At 32.5% G+C, this 25937-nt stretch overlaps 1 protein-coding gene across 1 annotated transcript in view; it reads left to right on the plus strand.

Annotated features, from left to right (window-relative positions):
* Positions 1 to 24160, plus strand: part of LOC119613403 (protein still life, isoforms C/SIF type 2-like) — a gene marked incomplete at its 5' end in the record, with an annotated part of 37590 nt that extends 13430 nt beyond the window's left edge. Inside the window, 13 exons of the mRNA XM_037969436.1 lie at positions 3363 to 3477; positions 3607 to 3758; positions 6788 to 6948; positions 13500 to 13670; positions 13749 to 13943; positions 14084 to 14192; positions 14816 to 14995; positions 15063 to 15200; positions 15265 to 15422; positions 15490 to 15855; positions 15910 to 16114; positions 16177 to 16384; positions 16471 to 24160. Coding sequence (XP_037825364.1) covers positions 3363 to 3477; positions 3607 to 3758; positions 6788 to 6948; positions 13500 to 13670; positions 13749 to 13943; positions 14084 to 14192; positions 14816 to 14995; positions 15063 to 15200; positions 15265 to 15422; positions 15490 to 15855; positions 15910 to 16114; positions 16177 to 16384; positions 16471 to 18610 — 4298 coding nt within the window. The remainder of the gene's footprint in view (positions 1 to 3362; positions 3478 to 3606; positions 3759 to 6787; positions 6949 to 13499; positions 13671 to 13748; positions 13944 to 14083; positions 14193 to 14815; positions 14996 to 15062; positions 15201 to 15264; positions 15423 to 15489; positions 15856 to 15909; positions 16115 to 16176; positions 16385 to 16470) is intronic.
* Positions 24161 to 25937: the final 1777 nt, after the last annotated feature.

Below are 25937 nucleotides of genomic sequence, written 5' to 3' on the forward strand. Positions count from 1 at the left end.
CATCTTAAACATCGGCATATATAGTTAGTATTCGCTTTAAAATTGTTGTAGTGTTTTACATGCAATGAATAAAGATGTCGGCATATGTGTGTAGTAGAATGTTTGAATCTACAGGGTGGTCCAACTACTAGTATCTGTAAAAATCATAGTTTACTTTGACACTGGTAGACTGTGAATATCCGTCAGTATTATACCTCCACGGACAAAATTTGTTCACTTCACACTTTAACAACAAAGAAGTTTTCCCGACCCATCGCGATTCTTTGATTCAAGTTTATGCTGAAGAATTCATGAAACTATAGCTATCGCTACTGAAGTCACACAGTTAATAAAAAATCTACCTTTTAAGCAATTGATGTTGTCAATTGCTTGCCTTACAGCTTACAGTCCTCATTAGACTTTGTCACATGACCATCGCTACTGAGGTCACACACAGTTCATGAGAAACTCTAACTTTTAAGCACTAAGTTTGGTAGTTGTGTTATCAGACGTCTTTAGACATTGTCTTGTTACGTAATGTTACATTCCAAAGCTATGCTGATAATCCCAAAGCGATCCACAAACTTAACCCTTTCACACACAAAACAAAAGCGCTGGACTTTTAATGAATATAAGTTCAGTACAAAATCTAGGGACACCCGTGTCCAATACACATTCATGAAAAAATTAAGACTAATATCAACCGCGTCATTCGTAAGATAAAACCAGAAAACGCAAACAAAGTTTTGAAAAACTTGCTATAACGAAACCAAACGTTTCAGCTATAAGAATGAAATTGTGTTTCATTTTATTAAATTTTTTAATAAGATACCTACTAATGGCCCACCCTGTACATATGTATGTATAAAAATTCTGTACATAAAAAGGAAGAAATGAACATAAATTCACACTTTCGTAAACTAAACAAAAACTATTATACACATATTGCAAATGCATACATTTGAAATACATTTAAATATGAATAGTATTCATAAAAAAGTTTGTACAGTTAAAGAAAATTGCACACAGCAGTGTTTAAAATTATAGTCATGACTTGTTGCATTTTGCAAAATTTCCTATATAATTAAAACATTTCACTATGGAAACAACAATTGGAGAAAGCTGGTTCACTTCTAAAATACAGGGAAGTTTAAGTTCTGCTGTCTAATGCTTTCTCGTCCACATGAATTTCATGTGTTTCTAGAGGGTCTAATTTAGTCAAGTGCTCACTCTTAAGGCTGATAAGAATTTTGGGAGCTCTGTGTTAAGTCTTCATTTTAAAAACTTTTGTGAACAACGAAGAAAGAGCCGTATATTGGTACAACACGAATGTAAACGTATAATAAGACTATTTATTAGATCAAGACGTGTCTTGTTTGGGTTACCAGAAAGGGATACGATTTTATTGCAATAGCCTTTTATGACATATGTATACATACGTGGGTGTATATCAGGAAAGCCTAAGAATCTTTAGAACAGTTTTTTAATATAACTGCTCTATATTCTATCCATGGTGAAGTCCATTTTTTTCACTTCCATTGTATTAAGTAGCCCCTTTATAGCGAGAGCAAAGCTCCTAATTCTATAGTAAGTCTTTACGAAGAATAAATAAAGAACTACTCTTCTGGAAGTTGCTAAACATCACTTCCAAGAAAGCTTATTTATAAGCTCTATTTATCCAACATGAGTTGAGCAATGTAATAAGTAGCCTCTTTATAACGAGTTCAAATCTCCCAATTCCGTAGTTTTTACGAAGACTAGAATAAATTAGACTTATCTTTATACTATCCATCTTGAAGTCCATTTATTGGACTTCTGTTCTAATAAGTAGCTTCTTTATAACTACTTCAAAGCTCCCAATTCCGTACTAGGTCTTTACAAAGACTAGATGAGTAATTACTCTTCTGGAAGTTGTTAAACATCACTTCCAAGAAAGCTTATTTATAAGCTCTATTTATCCAACATGAGTTGAGCAATGTAATCTATCGTGAAGTTCCTTTTATGCACTTCTATTGTAATTAGTAGCCTCATTATAACATGTTCAAATATCCCAATTCCGTAATAAGTCTTTACGAAAACTAGATAAGTAATTACTCTCCTGGAAGTTCTTAAACATCACTTCCAAGAAAGCCTATATATAAGCTCTTTTTATCCAACATTAGTTGACTCAATGTAATATAACTTCCTCTATATTTAAATAATTGTTTATAGAAATAAACTTGTGCTAGATTTTTTTCTTAAATTTTAGCCCATTGTGCAATATAAAGTTCTGATTTCTAACAAAACCTTTCCATTAAAATTAAAACTATATTACACTAAGACATCTTTGTCTAATAGCTGCCATAATAAGTACCTTCTGAACTTCAACTTGTTATCAGCAAACCAATTAATAAGTAGTATTCAATTTAATTACAAGGAATGGAAATTCATAATTCTGATTAATATTTAATCGTGCACAAAACTACTTCATTATATTTGGCACTCAACTGTAAAAGTGTTGCAAGTTACTTACAACTATAACAATAGAAAAAAAAACATACAGATTTTAGTTGTTAGAAATTCATACAACTATATAGTTTTAAATTTATGGATGAAAAACTAAAATGAAGAAACAGCAGCAAACATACAAACAGTTTTTTTTTTTGCACAAAAGATAAAGGTAAAGTTGGTTTTTTGTAAAGGTTTAAATAATAATAACAATAACAACAATACAGCAAAAAAAAAATTATAAGAATAAAAGCAAAGCTCTCTCCTCTCTATACAAACAAAACAATGACAATAGATGGATGCACTTGTCGTTTAGAGAGTATGACAAACAATGCACACTTGCACTACAATGAAATGAAATAAAATCAAATGAAACACACTGTCCAACTCTCTAGGGTGTAGGAATGGTGTATATGGATGGATGAATGAAAAAGTGTTTAGAAAATAACAAAAAAATATACATATATATGGAAAATCCAAGTAACTAAACACACTTGTACTCTTACACATACACATACATACACACAAATAACAAAATATTATGTTACAATATACAATCATCATCATCAGCATGGAATAAAAAAAGGACAATAGATTTTATATTGTTCTTTCAAAGACAATGTACTCGTAGTATTTGAATTTCAATACTAACAATTCAAAACTACATTTCATGGCTTTCAATGCTTAGAATTTTCCACACACACACCGACACATATACCCATAAATATAATTATCTTTGATCAATATTTACACATACACTCTTATGTATGTATTTCAATATGAATTTGAAAATTTGAAAACAACATCCGGTAATTCTTGAAAATATCTTATATTTACTTTTTTTCTAATTCGTTTTCTTGTTTCCTTTCTTTTTATGTATTCATTTTTTTTTGTAGGTATTATCAAGGGAGATGAAATAATGGTCATAAATGGTGCTATTGTATCCGATCTAGATATGATGTATCTGGAGAGTGTTCTACAGGAGGAGCAGTCATTAAGCATGATGATGCGGTAAGTTTTATGTTTTTTTTTTTTTGATTTTTCTTTATTTTTTTTTTTTCTAGTCTTTTGTTTAAGTTTTAAGTTTATTTACTTATGAAATGTTTTTTCTTCTTTTTTTTTTCTTTTCACTTTATTTAGTTCATCACGTACTGAACCACCAGATCTTGGTGGCATTATGCGTGTTACTGATGATATGATTGATTCCCTTGTTTGTCCACCACCACCTTCGGATCCACCAGTAATGAGTGAAGAAATGATTACTGGTTTAATAGTACCGGCCCCAGGTTGGAGTAAGTTTTTTGTTTGTTGTTGTTTAAGTAATTTAAGTTAGTTTTATGTGGACTTAAGTCTATTTTCTTATATTAAGAACCATATATATGTTTAACATAGCGTTCAGAATTTAAAAGAAATATTGACATAAAATTTTTCATTGGATTAAGAATAAAATGCCTCATATGGTTCTCCCTAAACTAGTTCTCGTTGCTAGCTAGTTATATCAGCCTAGAGTTCGATTCCCACCCTGGACTCTAAACATTCATAAAAGTGTCAAATATGGAAGACAAAAGTCACTCTAACAGTTCATGAACTAAAAGAATCGAATATAATACGGTGTAGATTCGTGATTATTCCCCTTTCTGTTTTAAAGGAGCAAATTCTCTCATTCGAGAATTTAAAAGAATGTTATTATATATTTCGATCGCTTTCGAATACCAGAATTTGGCCCCAAGTTACTATCAGGAAACTATCTTCAAGAACAAATTATTCTTAATCACATCTAATAAGATTCAGCCCCAGATCAGAGGCGGAATTACTGCCTTCATGATCGAATAGTCTTTCTTATTGAAATGAATTTCAAATGTACTAGATTTTTTGTTCGATATCAAATACCAATATCTAAAAAACGGAAAAATTACGATCAATATTATTCAAATCCACCCCAGATTCTTTTAAAATTTAACCTTCGCGATAGAATAAAAAATCAACGCTTATTCACGAACTAAGTATCTAATAAGATTGTGATGTACATATGTTGAATTATAGCTAAGGGAATATATACAAAGTGACAGTGATCATTTTAATCGACAAATTCTCAAAAGCTAAAGCAAATATCAAGCCATCCGATCTAACTCGATGCAAAATGGAATATAACTTTGATTTCAAAATGTAAACATGAGAGTTGTTCAGCCTCTCACCGATGCTGTAAGATTTGGTCGATACATACGGATTGTTTTATAGCGGAAATCGGCTACGTCTAAGTTCCTTAAAACAAAAGTTTTCATTCAAATCCTGATTTTTTATTTTTCAACCTAAAAATAAGTTATATATTTCTCTAAAGCTTTGCAAATTTTTCACCAAAATCCGATAATTTTTGCAAAAACTTAAACTTTTCACTAAGACTTCAATTCTTGACGATGACTATACGCCCATTGTATTGTAGCAGACCAGAGTCTGGTAGGAATCGAACTCATAACCCCCAAATTGATAAGCTATTACACTACCAACTAGGCTATAATTTCTCCATTCCATCTTCTAAATCAATGCATGGATGGACTCTATACCCAAAGAACTAGTGCTTGAAGTAGTTCTGTTTCTCCTGACTTTCCTCTAGTTGCATTATTCAACAACTGTATTTCAATAACTGCATTCTCTTGCCAACTTTTGCCACATAAACTTCTTTTTTTTTTACTGAGATTAAAATTCTCTACCATAAAAATAAATTTCATAATTCAATATTAAAACCATTGGCAAAGACTGACCTGACACATTATTTTCCATTATATGGTTGTATTTATTGGATACACTCAGTCAGTCAGTTAAAAAAAAGAAAGATTAAAGTGCTTAACTTTTTTAATTTTGTTGCAAAAGTAATATTCCGCCAAAGTATTACGGCAAACAGCAGTAGCAGCAAAACGTGCATACTGTGAGGCACATTGCCCATAACTTGAAATGCAAAAAAAAAAAAAAAAACACTGAACTGCTGTTAAATAGACAACTTTAAAAATTACCAAAAAGTTTTTTTTTTTTGTAAAACAAATTGTTTAAAACAACTTTTTTCTTTGGTGTGTTATTTTACGAGCTTTACAAACCGTGAAATGTTTTTGAACATCACACTTGTTTACATTGACCAAAAAACAGTAACGAAACTTTTTAACAATTACATGTGTATTTAAGCTGCTGCAACAACGGAAGAGAGTGGGTGTCCAAAAAGGACGCCATGTAGTAAATTTTGTTAGTTTTTTTCCGAGTATTTTCGCCAAAATTGCAGTTACACATGCAACATGATGTTGAAAACTAAATATGTATGTATATTGCTCACTTCTGGAGAGAAAATAATGTACGCGACAAAATACACAAATAAACATGCAAGACTAGAAAGAAAAACCAATGAAAAACTTTGAAAAGGGAGAAAACATGCACATAAAATATTATTATTAAATATTTTTTTTTAATATTTATGTTTTTATATATTTTATTACTATACAAAAGTTGGCATGTTTTCGTAACTACACAAAGACAGACAGACAAAAGGAGCCGGTAGTTTTGCAAGGAGTCAGTTTTTCCGTTTTAGTTTGTGGTTTACTCGAGTTTATATACATATTTCAGTATCATTTAAAGCGTCAATAGTTACTTCATTATTCCTAAGTAATATAACATAAGGTCAGTGGTTACTTCAGTAACCCTAAGTAATCTATAAGGTAGACACTTTAAATATTTTGAGTTATTTAACTAAGTGGACTAATGATCAAAGAGTTAATTGATTTCCTACTAGGAAATGCACACTGCTAACACCCCGAACTGCAGGGATATATGTATATAAAAATAACGGTTATTATACTCATACATAAATAATATTCTTTTTAAAGTATGGAACGAAGTACAGAGTGTATTTACATGCTAAAAACAAGTTTTATGGACAATCGTCATGTTTTAGTGTTGACTCGAAAAGAGGAAAGAGTTTTTTTTAATTGAAATAATGACAGGTGAAGTATTTAATAACATTTATTATTGCAACAAATGTTAAATATACTTATGAATGTACCTGCCTCATATAAGCATGAATGTTTAAAACATTGATCTAAACACCCACTATAAAATATGACATTTACACAAGTATGTACTATATAAATAGTTTAGTTTTTAATGGCGAGATAAGGAGTAATTGTAGAACACATAAGTGTGAGCAAACAAATTAACCACTCGAACGAAACATACTTCAACTCTTCACCCACTTTACCTGCTATTAGTAATTATTAATAATTGCAAATAATAATAATAATAATGATGATTATGATTAATAATGATTTCATTTTGATTACAGATGGCACCGGTAAAGATTTATACTCACCAGAGGCAGAAAGCTCACCGGCTCCTTCGTTCGTTGAACCAACGGTTGTCACTCAAGTTGCGGGTACAGCCACTAAACCAACGTCACGCACAAGCAGTTTCGAAATTGAAAATCTACTAAAAACAGCCGAACAGGTAAGTACAACAGACATGACCATATAACACTCTGGCCAAAATGCCCAAAAAAAGGGACTGTTGAGGTGGGGAGGGAAGTTAAAACAAGGAGTATGGGGCCAAAAACAAAACGTTGCAAACCACAACATTTCACAATAATCATCATCATCATAATCTTGGTAATCATTGTCATACATCACCAACAACAATAACAAAAAAACCAGCAGCAACTGCTGCTGCAACTGTGAAATCCATTAACGTTGGTTATTGCACTGCAGTAGCAAATAATGCAAAAGGGTTATTTTGGCATTATTTCATCATCATCATCATCATCACTCTTATGTTTTACATCTCATTACTGTTTAACGTCTACACTACTACTACTACTGTACCCGCCAACTCTCTTTTTCTGTACCTACCTAACGGCTTAACCGCCACTACATGACCTAACTACCAACCGCAAAACCCCACCCAACCCTTTAACGCAACTCCCATAATAACAATCTCGTAAATAATCCACTTGCATGCCAAAAAAAAAAAAAATCACAAAACTATAACAATAAAAAAGAGTTTAAATTAAATGTTATATTAAGTTTTGAGAATTTGCACAACAAATTAAATGTTGGATTAAGTACATACATAAATAACGGTTAGGTCAAGATAAAACACCCAAAAATGAATCACTATTCTTGATCAACTTGTTTGGTAATCTTTCGGCAGGAAATTTGAGCAAATTTGTTTAGGCTGGTCAATTTATTACAGTGAAACGATTTTGACCATTGTTCCATCCAAAATCGGAATATGCCAATTTAGACATCAATTGATCTTGTTTGTAGAGCAGGGGTTCTCAAAGTATTTTGCATCAAGAATACCTTAAACCATATCAACTATCTCGAAGACCCACATATATAGTTTGATATTTATATGAAGTATAATATGTTAGACGAAGTAGAATTAATTGGACACGCGAATAATCCGAGATAATCATGAGAATAATCATTGTTTATAAGCTGTGGATACATTGGAATATACCAGTCCAATAGGTGAAGACACTCTCTAGAACATAGTTCCAAAGCGGCTATATATGAACGTTCAACGATTCAATGGATTCTACGGTAATTCCCATAAGTTCTAAAGCTTGCATAAGCTGTAGATGTTGAACCCGGAACTCCATGTTTAACACTAAGTAATTTCGAACGTTTGTAGCTAAATTTGGATTAGGTTATGTTGAAAGGAGGTTGTATATTACATCCGATTTGAAAAGTATTCTTCAGCAGCTATCGGGAATATATTGGTGGAAAAACCTTATATATTGGTCTATGAAAGGATTCATCGCATAATGCTCAGAAAATTAGTTTCCTGAATGTATTGAGAGATGTAATATCTGGAATAACATCGCTCTCAGGATATTTAGATATCTTTTCGGCGAAATATTGGCAATAACAGAGATAGTATTTCAAAGTTTTATAGTAATCGTCCGAATAATCGTCTAAACATTTTGTGTCCCACTATGAATACATACCATCATACTAATATCGGTCTTATTCATTCTGAGCAGTCTTATTGTCCTCCTCCCATTATGAAGGTCACTTCGTTACTTGTTAGATTCATTCTATCAACATGAAGCCCAAAATGTTAGTGGCCGGTGAACAATGCAATTGTGTTCCTTAACTGAGTCTCGGAATCCATAACAAGACTTTATGGGTTATATGACGAAGATAAGATTTTCGTTATTCTACAATATCGTAGAGTTTGAATATCGCTATACCCCTAAAAATGGCGGTATTTTCTTGCTAGAAAAATACCAAGTATCTGTTGATAATCTGGAATGTTTCAAACTCTCGTAAAGGAATGCTTGGCAATCAAGTACAAGACGACTTGACAGACGCTTTATATTAGAATCAGGTGTGCTACGTAAAAGTACCATCCCACACCACCCCTTTGTTTTAGAATATAGATAAGTATAGATCTTATATGATCTATCACGGAAGGATCAATTCCATCTTTTTAAACCCACCATCAAAAAAGATGGGGGGTATATTGATTTTGTCATTCCGTTTGTAACACATCGAAATATTGGTCAGAGACCCACAAAAGTATATATATTCTGGGTCCTCATTAAATTCTAAGACGATCTAGCCATGTCTGTCCGTCTGTCCGTCCGTCCGTCCGTCTGTCTGTCTGTTGAAAGCACGATAGAGTCCGAATGGAAAAAGCTAGAGGCTTGAAATTTCACATAAATATTTCTTATAGGTAAGGTTTGTTTGGTATTGAAAATGGGCAATATCGGTCCACGTTTTCGGATAGCCCCCATTCAAGTGGCCCCTAGAAAAGCAGCTTTAACAGCCATAACTTGTTTAAAAATACGAATATAGCGATGAAATTCGACATAAGTAAGTTTCTTGTGATCCAAAATCACTGTGCAAAATTTTATGAGGATCGGTCCATAATTGACCCTACCCCCCATATAAGGTCCCCTTCAGAAAATGACTTTAACGCTCATTACTGGCTTAAAAATTCTAGTATATAGATGAAATTCGACATAAGTAATTTTCATACGAGCCAAAATCTATCTAAAAAATTTTATGTTGATCGGTCCATGATTGACCCTACCCCCCATATAAGGTCCCCTTTAGAAAATGACTGCAACGCTCATTAATGACTTAAAAATACGAGTGTAGCGATGAAATTCGACACAAATAAATTTTATACGAACCAAATTCTGTCTACCAAATTTTATGAGGATCGACCCATAATTGACCCTACCCCCCCCCCCCCATATAATGTCCCCTTCAGAAAATTACTTTAACGCTTATAACTGGCCTAAAAATACGAATATATAGATGAAATTAGACATAAGTAAGTTTCATTCGAGTCAAACGAGGTTTGATGGTGGGTATATAAGATTCGGCATAGCCGAATATAACACTCTTACTTGTTTGTATTGTATTGGATCGATACGAAAAAAACGTTTATCAAAAGCTGGCTTGGGGTGCAGCATTCAATGTTGACCACATTTGAATATGGTCTTGAGTCTAATCACCGAGTTTGATGGAAACTGAAAAGTAAGGTCCCTAATTTTGGACATTATTTTACCTTTGCATATCCTTTTAGTGTTGATATAACTTATTTGATTGTGATCCCAAAAATTCTTACAAGGACAGTTAAAGATGACATTCAAAACATATAAATAACTCAAAATAAACTTATTTAAAGAAGCCCATCAATGCATAGCCAAAATTTACAATTGGTTCTAACTGATTTAAATCTATAACAGAAGTAAACCAAAATGATGGTTATGTATGTATGTGTGCATGTGTAACAGCGTTTGAATGTGTACAAGACACTCATGTAAAGCATAAATAAAATGCAGCAGATTAAACATATGATGTAAATTGTACAAACAGATGTACATACATATGTATATATGTGTAAATGTACATGAACATGAACATATAAACATTACACAACAAACATAGGTTATTACATGTGACTGTTTTTGTATAGGGACCTATGGAAATTCATCTTCCTTTATGTAGTGTTGCTCAAACAAAAGAACACGAAAGTGAAATGTATAATAGTAATGAAGGATAAAAACTCACGAAATGCACTTTTGGTTTGGAACTTTTACCAAGAGCACTTATCACTGAAGGCAGAAACCCACTTCATTTAATGATACTTGATGTGCAAACCTCTTTTTAAAAGAAGAAACAACAGAAAAAAATTTGCTTTATATAATAAAATATATATGTATGTATGTATAGAGACACAAAAAACATACAAACAAAATAAACTAAAAACAAAACCTGTACACATTTAAACATTCTAACACCAGTTTCGATCTGCTGCCACGCACCCAACGTTACGACCAGAACAGAAACAAACAACCAACAACCTCCCTGAATTGCATACTCAGACATCTGACAACCAGACACTAAGTTAGACAAACAAAAGGACAGATGAACAGACAGCGAGACAAACAGTTGGACGGATGGATAGATGGATTTACAGACGTAAAGCAAAACATAGGCAGCAGCAGTATAGGCTTGTAAATTACAGACTAAATGACTAGATGACTGACTCAATGACAGACGAAACTATGTAAAACAAATCAAGCAAATCTCTCTTTTACCTCACGCTCTCTCTCTATCTCTCAAAAACATTTACACTTACATACATACATACATTTACAGCTAAACTTTTCATATTAAATACATACAAACACTACATGTACTAAATGAATTATTTTATCCCTGGTACTCACGTTCGTACACCTTGAACTAACAAACACAAGAAGCTGTCACTTTAAAATTTTATGCAAATTTTGCGGTGCTCAAAAGGGGATACTACTTTTATCTCAAGTTGCTGTTCTTCATCATATGTACACATACTTATACACATACACAAACATACATATACTTAGTTGTACCGTTATATTAAATAATCTTTTTCTCTTTATATAAAACAACTACAACTACTACAACAGCAATAACAACTAACAACCGCAACAATAACATTAACATTATATTAGAAGTTAAACTGACTGTATCTGACTGAATAACTGACTGAGTCATTTATATTTAGTAAAACCTTCTTGGCATTCTTCTTATATCATCTAAATAACTAAGTATGTTTGTACATTATTAGATGAATATATTACTATTAAAATATTACTACAACTGCAACAACTACATACATATATGTACATCTTCTGAGTATAATAATAGTATAGACGACAAACTACAACGTTCACGTTATTTGTTTACTAATTAACGTGACCAGATCCCGCCTTTTAAAGAATTACCACATTCTTGATCGAGTAAAATTAATCGTAATATTCTTCCGGCATTCAGTTTACATTTATTCGCTATTAACAATTTCTTTCCGATACGAAAATTCACATGATCACGAATTTGAGTCAAAATTACCTCCATCGTGATCAGATGATCAAATTTTCTTTCCGATAAGAAAGCTGTAGTTGGAATTCTCCGCTCCATTCGTGATCGAGTGAAACTAATCGTAATTTTCGTACGACAGCCTAACAGTACTGCCTTTTTATTAAGCCTTTATTTAGCTCCACAATTTTTGTCAAGGACTGCTGTTTGGATCATCTTGGGGAAGTTTGGTGGTATGACTCCAAGTATAAAGATATCCACAACGTCTTTATATGATTGTTGGGTGAGTGGCTTAATATTGACGTTGCTCATACTTTTGGCTACAGTAGTGCCAGCTGATGTTTGGCTTGCCACCCTTTTAGGAGGGTTAGGCTTTTCATCCATCAGATTTGCATCTCTTTCCCCCCAGATTTTTAAGTTACGTATTTCGCTACGAACCTCTTGGTTTCTGGCATAGTTTTCGTGCCTCTTCAATGTTCATGCCACGCTCAATATATGTCTGAGGCGTCTGCGCGCAACTCCACTGAGTTTAGGCCTTTCAGTAGAGGTTAGTGCCTTTTTGTCTTTGGTATATTGGTCAACGGCAACAGAAGACTAGGTGTTTGGTGCCGAGTTCAGCAGCACATCTTCTTTATTCGTAGGGACAAATGTTGTAGTGGAATTGGGACCCGAGTCCGCATCCCCACTCCTCCATTACAATTTCAGTGGGATCTTTAGATCCCTGCTCAGGTTCAGACAGGTCTAGGATTATTTCCTGACTAACTTCTTATAGTTTTTAAACAAAATATGAAATTTTAAAATTTCAATTTGATTTATCACTATTATCTTGCTAATCCTGCTTAGCTTCAAGAACCATCTGGTCACGTTAATCCACACATAATAATAGAATCATAAAATAACTGTTTTGCTGTAATTTTTGTCAAGAATCACGATTTAAACAACAATTTTACGAGTAGAAAACAAAATGATTTGCATAATTAAGTATCACTGTTTAGTGAAAGAGCTTTAGCAAGAGTTAGCACAAAGCAAGAGTGAAAGAGAAGGGAAGATATGATGCCACTAGAGTATACGAAGGACCACCAAGCAAAACATTAAAAAACAAAAACTATGACAAGCTACAAACAGCAATAAAAAACTAAAATAGTTCAGACAGAAAATCACACAGCCACACACATGAACATACTACATATTATTTACATGTAGAAGACACACGCCATTATTGCAATCAACCATCTTACAACTTGAAGACTGTCAGTGTCAACTGCTCTTCAAAGATTCTTATTTTAGCTACTCGTCGTAGTAGTAGTAGTAAATTTATAAAAATAAACACGATTTCTTATTTTAAACAACAAATGTATGTACTTAGTCCCTGGCTTAAATAAACAATGTCAATATATCTAGAAAAACCTTTTACTCCTTAACCCGCCCCTTCTAACTCCCTTTTTTATACCAGACCAAACCCCATAACTAGTAAATCCATACGCACAGTCCTAGCATTCTAAGCACTCCTAACATTTTTTGACTTCATTTTATTTTATATTCATACGTCATCACTCTTGCGCTCAAAATTCGCATGTGCCATTTGACGCCAACAACACCAACACAACTACTACAACTACCACCATAACTACTACTATTACCACCACCACACAACGTTCGTTGAACACCTTACACAAGGTTACCGGATTTTGTCGTTCACCTCAGGAAACTCGCAAATCAAGCCCTACTGGTTCCGTTACATCCTCGGTTTCAAATGCAGCTCTAACGCCCTCACGCCAACTAACGGATGCCGAAAAGTTGCGCAAAGTTATTTTAGAATTAGTGGATACGGAGAAAACTTATGTCAAGGTAAATATTTTTTTTCAGTTTTTGTCTTTTGTTAATTGTTTTAGTTTATCGAGCGAACTAATTTTATTTTTATTACAGCATTTGAATAATCTTTTGGAGAACTATTTGGAACCGTTGAAACGTGAGACATTCTTATCGAATGCTGAAATTAATGCTCTCTTTGGCAATATCCATGAAATTGTTACTTTCCAAAGACAATTTTTGCAAAATCTTGTCGAAGCATTGGAACTTGAACCCGAGTTTCATAAATTGGATCATCCTAGTCAATATAGAGTAAGTAGTTATTATTTATATGTAGGTTAGTTATGTAAATTTTCTAGATTGGAAATATGTTGTATATGATAAATTAATAACAATCTTTAATATTATTATTGTTTAACAATATTTCTTTATTTTTTAATTTTTTTATATAGAATGTACTTTTTGCAATTGGTTCCGCATTTCTTTACTATGTAAATCATTTTAAACTGTATTCGTCGTTTTGTGCCAGTCATAGTAAAGCTCAAAAAGTTTTACATCCAAGTAAGTAATTTATTCTTTCATTCTTTCACATACAACACACGCACTCACACACACGCACATACATAAATTTACTTCCTGTTGAAACTGTAGGTAATCAGATTTCATATCTGTTTAGATTTATTCTTAGAAGATAAAAAAAAAATACAATAATGAAAAATAAAACCAAACAAAACAAAAAACATTAGAAGAAAAGTTATTTTTGAGTAAAATGTTTCCTGAAATAAAAATACTTACACAAATGTGTTAGTATATAAGCATCCTGGAAGTGTGTATGTGTTTACATATAAATAAAGGAAACAATAAGTTTTAGTGAAAAAAAAATGAAATAACAAAATTGCTGCAAAATACACACATCCATCAATTTGTTTTCTAACAAAATGGAAAAAAAAGTTGATAAACAAATTTTAACAACATTGATTGCACTTTAAATCTCTAGAAGAAAAAGTTCATACTCAATCTAAATGGTAAAATAAATAAAAAAAATAATATTTACTCTTATTTACACCTTCAACACATACATACATATAAACATACATTCTTTACAAAATTGTTTTTATAGAAAATTGTGTATAAAAAGTTGTAGTAAAATATTTAAATTTATTTTAACTTATTTGCAACACTAGATGAGGGAAATCATGCTTTGCAAGAGTTCCTAGCTGCTCGTAATCCCAAACAGCAGCACAGCTGTACTCTGGAATCATATTTGATAAAACCCATACAACGTATACTCAAATATCCTCTACTGCTGCAGCAATTGCGCAATCTAACCGATTCTCGAGCTGATGAACACTTGCATTTGTGCGGTAAGTTTTCCCTTTAATCTCATTTAATTCTGCCGATCTTTTACTTAAATATTATTCTTCTAAACAGAGGCTTTAAAGGGCATGGAAAAGGTGGCCGAACATATTAATGAAATGCAAAGAATACATGAGGAATATGGTGCCATATTTGATCATTTATTCCGGCAACATCAAAAGTCTTGCAAGCAACCTATCGATCTTAGTCCAGGTAACTTCACAATATAAATGATCTACTTTTATCTCCTTAATTGAACTCTCTATGATCTTTCCAGGTGATCTTTTATATTATGGCGGAGTTGAGTGGTTAAATATTTCAGATTTTCTGGGCAAAATCAAAAAAGGCTTGGAGCTTCATGCCATGTGTTTTGTCTTTAAATCAGCGGTTGTGTTCCTTTGTAAAGAGCGTCTTCGTCAGAAGAAAAAACTTATGGTAAGCCTCTTAACTAGTTACAACTCCCCCATAACTATAACATATTGTATTTCTTCTTAACCAATAGGGCGTTTCAAGTAAAACTACACCCAATGAAGTTGAAATTATACGTTATCAAGTTCTAATACCGGTAACAGAGGTACAAGTTCGTGCTTCTTCGGCCAAAGATATGGATTCGCATTTCTTGTGGGAATTGATACATCTTCGTTCACAGTTACAGCGTCGTTCCGAAAAGGTCTATGTACTATCGAATAGTACAGCCGATTTCCGTAATGCATTCCTAAAAACCATACGACAAATCATACGTGAAAGTGTGCGTAATATGTCGATTCCTATGAAAAATTTCGGTGGCAGCTCCGGTTCCGTGTCGGGCATGTCATCGCAGGGTGGTTGTTCGGGTAGTTCGCAAACACTTGAAAGACCAAAACAACAAGTATGTTAATGCCATCTATTGCGAAAGGTCTATTAAGTTTAACTTTCTTTGCAGATAACAATAATGCAAGGTTCCCAAACTCTGGGTAAGCCCAAGAAGAAATCTGGCTCACAGCGCCATTCAGCTGGTAATATAGATTATGATAATATTTCGGGCAGTCAGGAAGCAGAAGATGTTCCGTATCAAGAGCACCAACATATGCACACATTACATACGTCTACTTTCCGTAGTCGTAGCAAAACCGTTGGTGATGCTTCCGGTAAGATTTAACGCAAAAACAGACATTATTTAAAATACTTAAAAAAAATATAATAATTATAGATGTTCTAGGCGCATCAGCTGATCCTCAGCAACACCTTTATCAACAGCAGCAGCAGCAACAACAACAACATCATCAGCATCTACATCAACAGAGTGATATTGAACGTATAGATCCCGGTACTAAATCCGAAGGCGAAGAGGAATTCCAACAAGGAACTATTAAAACAAAAGCCTCACTAGGGCGAACGCCAAATCATTTAACATTAAGGTTGGTAACAACTTCTCTGACCATTTGCTTATGTTACACTTGTGCAAACACAACTAAATTATATTTCTCATACATTTTTATTATAGCACGACTTCAACGCTTTCCGTTGGCAGTACCGGAAGTCAGGCACGTTTGATTCAATCATCACATCCGCCATCAACGTATCAACCAGTTCTTATGAAAGACTTAGGTAAGAGTAGCTCTAATACACAAGATTTTAAATCACAACAAGATGAAAATGCATGCCATGAAACTGCTGTTGCCAGTGACGATGATGAACTGGCTTTAGAGTCAGATCTGCAGGCAGCTACAACTGCTGCAGCCTTAAATTTAAGTCTAGGAAGTAGTGGTAGTCTCTTCACTAGCCCCAGCTTAAGTGGTGGTAGTGGGGGTTCCAGAATGGAACACGACAGTGATTCCAATTCTGGCAATAATATGCATGCACCCAAGAATAACAATAATAACAACAATAGTAATAATATAAATAGATTTTCTCCTCGACAATCGCCCAAACAAGATATAGAAGTAATTGAAATATTTAAGAGTGAAATTGATAAAATAACTGCTGCAGCACAGCAGGTGTCGGTTGTACACATTTCCTCCAAAGAGTCTTCCAGAAAAACATCTAGTCGCCATGCCAGCGACTCAGCCAACAACACTGTCGAACACACACAATACATGGACAAACATTTGAGTGAACTAGAACAAGAAAATTTGACTGACACCACATGTGACATTGAGGCCTATATGGCCAATTTAAAAGAGACCTCAATAGAAACATCTGACCTGAACATGGACGCAGGAGATCAACAACAAAATGACTCCAGCCTTTCCCCTGAACCCCAGACAGTCGTTGAAAATACCCAACAAACGGTAATCGCTGATATAGAATCACCACCACGACCTTCAGTAGAATCCGATAGTACTGGTACTACTACGGGTACATCTGAAAAGTCAGAAGATGAATCCGAAGACTGTGCTACTGCTGCTACTGTCGTTTCTGCTGCGCATGTAATAATCGATAAAAAGGTCGACAAGGTATTCAAATCAAAGTCATCCGATAAAATATCTAAATCAACTAAAGCCGTTAGCAGCGGTAGTAACGGCAGCAGTAGCACAAGCTCGGCCAGTTCTAAAGCAAAACCGACCAAATCACCACGTCAAAGCATTTATGTTTCTCCAGATCGCTCTAAATCTCAGGGTAGCTCGCCGGTACGTATTATTAAAATAAAATCACCTCGCACAAGTTTAAGTGATCAGGGTAAACGTTTAAGCGTCAGTTCAAGTCGTGATTCCTCTCATGACCGCCTTTCGGCCGGAAGGCGTACACCAAGTCCTAGAAGATCCTCAGATGGTACTGGTATTCTAAAGCGTTCAGCTAGTCCTTCGGGAGGAATACTCAAAAGACCTGCCAGTCCTTCGAAGGCTAAAAGTCCCGATCGTAGTTGTTTGAAAAAACTGACACCATCACACGATTGCAGTCTTGAATCGCTGTCACCACATTTATCGCCTCGCAATAGCATCGAGTACTTGTCTCCAGACCGGTCGGGATGCAAAATGTGTCAGCATCATTCACCACGCAATAGTTTCGATAGTCGCAGTTCGGAGCCGAATCTCGACTTGCCACGTTCTGTACTCAAATCTCCTCGCGGTAGTTTCGAATCCCGTTCGCCTGATCGCAATTTTGGCGGCTCACGAAAACGCAGTGCTTCGGCCCATGCTCATATCGACAATGGCGATGGCGGCAATAAAGGCAAAGAAGCTTACTATCAGTATTATCCCATATATGACAATCGCACCTGTAGCGATCATTATGTTTCCGTAAGACGTGATAGTGCCACTCGTACTGACTCCACTAGACGTGTTAGCAAATCCTTAGAACGTTCTTTATCCCGTGACAGCACCACAAGTAGTTCGTATCGCTATGGTGTTTCACCTGAGCATATTTACACCATTAATACATCCGATTCATCGGGTCCCATACGTTCTCAATCAGCCGAAAATGCATTTTCCAGTTATAGACATGAGGCAGCAGCTGCAGCTGTTGCTGCGGCAAATACTGATCAATATTATCATCAATATGGCCCTCAAACAAATATCACTTCCACACCTTATAACATTTACCATGAACCACAATGTCCTCATGACCGTCCCTATCAGTTGAGCTCTTCAGCGCCCGAACATACAACATGCATGGATTGTCTGTATCAGAAGAGACCTTCCTAGCATAGGGCGCGTGTACGACAAAGTCGTACGCGCAAAAAAGTACCACGAGGTGCGGTAGTAATGGCTTCGTATGCTGCCGAACCCTGCGACAGTAATATGTTCGATTCCCAAACGACTATAGTCCAAAGGCCTAATGAGTCCGGTGGTTGTGTAGATTGTCATGATTTCTATGAAATACATGTTTAAATTTAAATGAAAAATATGAAGAACAACAAATAATTTAAGAAATGCAAAAGAGAAAAACAAAAACATAAATAAACTTCCAATCAAATACGTATGTTAGTTTCAATAAAATCATATGCTGATTATAGATATATTCATTAAAATATTAGATACAAATAATAACACATTACAATATACTTCAATATTATTTCATTTAAATTAAACACAACAAATTCACAATTTTATTTTAAAACTTTTAAGATGATGATCAATTAAACTAGTCATGTTAACAGAAATGTTAAAAATTTAAATTCTATGGCGATCTCTGAATACAATATCAGGTACAATTTTAAATCATTAGAAACAAACCATTGAAATCTCAGAAAATGAACAATATTTTCCTTGAGATCATGAGATATGAATGATTTTCAAATGAAATCCATGTTTATGATAGATTCAAAAGCGAGCGAATTGAACTATTAAGCACTAGTCTAAACACTAGTACCAATAGGTCGGTATTGTAATGCAATTTCTAGAGAAATACTACAAATCTGTTTGAAAATCATCATCTTAAAATTAAATTTTCTCATTTAAAACAAACGACTTAACTCAAAAAGGAAACATCAAAATAAAATTAATAACAAGAATTGAAGATTTCAAATAAATCAGGAATTTTTATTTTTAATTGACGGACGAATATACGGTTATTTTTAAAACAAAAATCAAAACATTTAATAGGCAAATAATACAAAATAATCAAAACAAATATAAACTCCATAAACATAAAATGTTAAATCCACTTTAAATAAAATAAACGTAATAGAAGTAATTTAATTGTAATCAAAGCAAAAAAGTAAACCTTTATTGACTCAGTGTTGAACATTTTGATGTACCTCAAATCAAAAAGTATTCATTATAGAAAACAAGCAAAAAAAAGAAATAGATAAAACTAAATCAAACAATTTGAATGTTAACATAAATTAAAATAAAATATAACTGGTAGAATTTAAAATGTTTAAAAATTAAAAAAAAACAAAATAAATCAAATAACTAAATAGTACATAGACAAACATCAAACATAAAGCATAACATATATAAAATCAAACAAATATTAAAATTTAAATATGTAAGGAAATTGTATACTAAATATACTTAAACATATATGTATACATATAAATGTATTTACATATATATGGGTATATTTACATACATAGACAAATTCATGTCCTTTCTCTCTCTCTCGCTATCCTATAATTATCTAAAAATACATTTACACTTACTAAAACACCTAATCTAACATAAATACATACAAATTTGCTTTAAAGCGAATTCTCTTAAAATAAAATAATTAAACTGAAAAATAAACTTAAATAAAAAATGGCTTAGCAGCAATAAAATCAAAATTACTTGTAAATCGAATATTCAAAATTGATGACAAGTAACAAGAGCAACTTTCAAATTTTGCAATATAAACCAAAAATACATAATAATAATAATGAAAAAGAAATAAATAAATATACCAGCAACATAAATAAATAGAAATAAATAATCAAAAATATTAACTACAGTCACACAAACTAATTAACATACACACTACATAACTATAAAGTATACGTCAAATTTAAAAATATTAATAAATAAATAAATACATGTATGAATGTGTACTTATTTATTTATACATTAAATAGCAATTAATTGAAATTCAAATACATACTGACATTATGAATATACACCTACCGACACATACATACATATTTATTTGATTGGTTTAATGTTAATTTGAGATTGTTTGACCTAATACCTTGCAAAACTTCAGGAACATATTATTGAAATAAAATCACCTCGCATAAGTTTAAGCATTAGAGATCGAAAAGCTCTATTCGTTATGATCCATATCATTGACTTTGGACAGTAAGTCTCTGAAGATCCCTGTATCGCCCTATTATTATTATGTATTTAAAAGATATGAGAACATATGTCACAGGAGAGGACGGATGGCTTCTATCAACACTATCCAATCCAATGACAATCGCATCTGAAATATGTTATGTTCGTTAGACGTGATAGTGACACATGTACTGAATCTTCGAAATGTATTGGAAATGCCTAAAAACATGCTTTATTCTCCTAATAATATCAAAAACAATTCATATCGCTAACATATTTCTCCCGAGCAAATTAACACCATTAAAACATGCGAATTTTTGGGTCCCATACGTTCCATGTCTGCCGAAATGCGTGCACTGTTAAACAAAAACCTTCTAGGCTATTTATTCGAAACTAGTTGGAACCAAAGTAACAGATTTATAAATCAGCGTTCTATTGCTTAACAACAAACAAATTCGAAGACTTACAAGTCTTTCAAAGATTAAAAGACTCGATCACAGTTATTAGAAAACCGTATCGAGTTGTAAAGTAATCCCTTCAATGTCAGATATTCGCAGAAGTTTTGAATCCCATTTACCTGATCACAATTAAGAAAGACTGGAATAAACAAACCAAACGGTTTTTAGTTCAAATCTGAATTCTTCCTATGATTGCCCATCGACTAATGGGAATATACAAAACACTAAAGCTATTGGTAAACGTTCAACTCATGATTCCTCTAACCGATTGATCAACGTAGTAAATCAAAACCCAAAAGATTTTCAGATGGCGTTCAGCTATTACTTTTGGGGAAATGCTCAAAAGACCTTCAAGTCTTTTAAAGATTAAGAGACTCGATCACAGGATCGATTGCCCATCGACTAATTGGAATACACAAAACACTAAAGCTACTGGTAAACGTTCAACTCATGATTCCTCTAACCGATTGATCGGCGGAGTAAATTAAAACCCAAAAGATTTTCAGATGGCGTTCAGCTATTACTTCTGGGGAAATGATCAAAAACCTACAAGTCTTTTAAAGATTAAGAGACTCGATCACAGGATTGCAGTCTTGAATCGCTGTTGACCCATTTATCATCTCGCAATAGCCGATCGATATGCAAAATGTGTCATGAGCATTCGCCATGCCATAGTTTCGGCAATCACAATTCAGAGAGACAAACACGACTTGCCACATTCTGTAATTAAATCTCCTAGCTGTAGTTTTGTTCGTTGGCGCCGTACACCAACTCTCAAAAGATACTTATGAATATGTCATACAGCTAGTAGTGTCGCAGTATTCTACAAGAGATTCATTCTGCCAGTAATTCATTGGAAATGCTCAGAAAATCTACAAGTTTTTCTAAGAAGACTCGATCGCAGTTATTTTAAAACTGATCACTCGAGTTCAGCTTGAATACTTGTCGACCCCTTTATCGCCCCGAAATAGCTTAGAATACTTGTCCACTTATACAAAATGATATTTTAGATTCATCCACAATAACCTTTCTTCTATTTCGATCGTAATTTATGAAGCTCACGGAAACGTAGTTCTTGTAGCAATAGATTCAATAGAGTCTAATGACAATACTATTTCAAATATAACATTAGTTATTGTAGCGATCGTACAAAATCTGCTAAACGTATTGAAAACTTTTTAGAATGTACCTTATCGTACTCACCTCAATCACTACTTTTTAGTGAGACTTGAAAATCCAAATGAAATTTATAACAAACCTTAAGAGGGGCACTTAGATATTCCCCACAGATATTTAATTTGATGAAACACCACTTATACACTTATATATCGATATCTGGTCAACTCTTGACCTTAAGAAGGGCACTTAGATCTTCCACACAGATATTTATATTGATTAAACACCATTAATATACTCACATATCGATATCTGGTCACCTCTTGACTATTTCTCCATTCTGCCAGTACTTCATTGGACATGGTCAGAAGATCTACAAGTTCTTCGAAGAAGACTCGATAACATTTATTTTAAAACTGATCACTCCAGTTCAGCTTAAATACTTGTCGACCCATTTATCGCCTCGAAATAGCATACAATACTTGTCTGCGGATACAAAATGATGTTTTAGATTCATTCTTATAAATATCGACAATTGCTGTTATTTTGATCGTAACTTAGGGCAAACATAGTTCTTGCAGCAAGAGATTCAATAAGTCTAATGTCAAGACTATTCCATATAAAACATTAGCTATAGTAGCGATCTTACAAAATCGACGAATCGTGTTGAAAACTTTTTAGTTCGTGCTCACCGCGATCACTAACTTTCAGTGAGATTCGGGTTGTTCGTGTTCGATATACCACATTGACGATATTCAACCAAGGTACAGTAGACATTACCGACATCTTCAGACTTAAAAATTACATTCACCCCTATTCTGCATTTCGATTATGTTTCCGCATTCAGTTACGCTGCGATCGGAAATTGGTATTCCAACAAAAAACGGAATCGCAATAAAAAGAAGAAGCAATTCCATTTTATTTCAATGCTTTACGATTGTGTGCATTCTGCATTACGAACGTAACTACGTTTCTTCTGTAAGTCGTTATTTTAGTGACGAAGCTTCGATTCGAATTGAAATGCAGATTAGGAGTGATTACTTTTTCTTTTAAAAAGTACTTACATAATGGAAACTGGCATTTCGTGTAATTTTAAAGTACAGAAATTACTTGCGTTAAATGAAAGAAGTCACGAAAAAACCTACTAGTGATTTCATGGGCCAATTCTGACAAACATGAACGAACTGATACACCTCGATAGTGTTCACGGTTCGCACAATTCAAGATTCGCAAAATGAATTTTCCGTGACAGTCACCGTATTCGCTATGCGAATAGAAACAAATTTTCTATACAAATTAATAGTTTAATTGTGGCAACTGCATATAATTATCTTGACGTTTGGGTGTTTATAGAGGAAAAAAATTTATTTAAACAACATTAAAGGAATAAACAATTTACTACTACTTAATTTCCCTTTTTTTCTTAATAATTTATATAATTAAATTTTATAATTTGTTTTTAAATTATGTTGTTTACTTTTAATACCATTGCATTTAATGAATGAATGTTTATTAAGTATACATCAATATACATTAATTTATACATACAAACAAACATATACTAGCATATTTACATAAATATAATGAAAAGTTTACATTAATACAATAATAATACATTTACGATTTCAAGATGAAGATGAAGACAATTTAAATGTTGTTCGTATTTAAAAAAAAGAAGAGAAAAAGTTTAAAAAAACCACTAAGTTTGTGATATTTGTTTGTGATTATTTGTTAATAGTTTAAATTTAATTAAATGAATAAAGGATATTAACAAAAATATCCTTAAAAACAACTGTGAGAATTGAAACTATTTCATAATTCTTAGTAAAAGGAATTCATAACACACGTATCAATAATGGGAAAAAAGCAATGTTGTTTATTTATTATTATTAATTACATTTATTGTTAAAAAATAATTATAATTATTATGTATGTATATTTACTATACATACAGACAAAGTTATTTATAAACAAATATAGTTATGTTTACTATATTTGTGTGTGTTTATTTAAATAGAAATATAACAATTTTTATTTGATTTTTAAGATAAAAATTATTTACAAAACTTTCTTAACTTTGAAAAATTTACCCTACAAAACAAACGAAAAAAAAAAATTATTTAAATTTATATTATTAAAATGTAGTTGGTTGGCATCGCTTGAGCAAAGATTTGTTTTTTTTTTTTTCTCCCGAGAAAATTATGGAAAAAAGTGAAGAAAATTTTAATTAAAAACAAAATGAAATGAAACAAAACAAATGCACAATTATTTTTCTTTACAATTGAAATGAGCATTTATTTATTGATTTATTTAATAATAATTAACTATTATTATTGTTATTATTGTTGTTGTTATTCATTTAAATGTTTGTTTCTTTGTTTACACAACAAAAAAAATAATTTGGTTTGATTTTATTTGTTTTAAATACTAGTGTGTGTATGTGGTTTTTGTTTTGTGTTTTAATAAATATTTACAACCATTAACTCAAATAAAAGTAAAAATAGTTAATATTCTTAAAACTACCTAGTACTACTTACTACTAATGAAAACTACTACTGCTACTACTACTAAATAACACCACTTGCAAGATGCAAAAAACCAATTTTAAAAAATATATATATAAACAAATTACCTTTAAAAATAAAATTATTATGTCTTATGGTTAACACACCCTGTAAGCAAAAAAAAAATATTTAAAACTAAATTAACAAAGAAAAAAAATCAAAATTTTAATAATAATTTGCAATGAGAAACAACAAATTATTGAATTAATTAACACCGCCTGATAATTATGTTTATTTTTTTAACTCTCTCTCTCTCTCTATCTCTCAATTTATTTATTTATTTAAACACGTTCAATTCACCACCTTATCCCACCTTTGCTTAATCCAATTATAATCGTTGTTGTTATTTGATCCCTCAAAACCCTTAAAAACTAAATTGTATCAATTCAAAATTGTTTGTTTATATCTAAATAAGTTTCGTATCCGATCTATTGCTATATTATCTATTTATTATTACATAAATTACTAAAAGTAAACATCTAACTAATTGCCTAACTATGCTAACAAACATATTACATAAAAAACATTATCATTATTGTTATTGAGAAACAAAAATTATTCTTAATTTATTATTGGAGAACTATTGGCGTTCATTTAATCTTGCAGACATTACACTCACGCAAACTCTCACTTACTCAAACTCGTACAAATATTATTTATTTTTTTTTAATTTAATCAATTAAAGTTTTAATTAACTTCATTTCAACTTCACATTGTAATTAAACTTTATATTACTGTAGTTTTTAACTTTTATAAAACTTAGAATATCTCTAAAGATCCTTAGATCTTTTAGAAAAATGCTCAGAAGATCTTTAAGTCTTTCGAAAAGAACATATAATCGCAGTTGTTTGAAAAAATTTACTATTTTACTCGAATACAGTATTGAATACTTGTTGACAATAGCAACGAGTACTTGTCTCCAGAACGATCGAGACTCACAATTTGTCAGCATCATTCACCACATAACACTTTCTGCTATCGCAATTCGGAACCAATTTCGCCACGTTCTATTCTCTAATATGCTCACTTTTGGTTTGATTTTTACTTAGCATCACTGATAAGCAGCACCTGTAGCTAGAGATTTAAGGAAGCTTCTAACTAGCACATCTTTTAGAAAAATGCGCAGAAGACCTTTAAGTC

The sequence above is a fragment of the Lucilia sericata genome, unplaced genomic scaffold (assembly GCF_015586225.1).
Source record: "Lucilia sericata isolate MDLA Ls3-8-SP2 unplaced genomic scaffold, ASM1558622v1 Contig002109F_arrow, whole genome shotgun sequence".
NCBI classification, from domain to species: Eukaryota; Metazoa; Arthropoda; class Insecta; order Diptera; family Calliphoridae; genus Lucilia; species Lucilia sericata.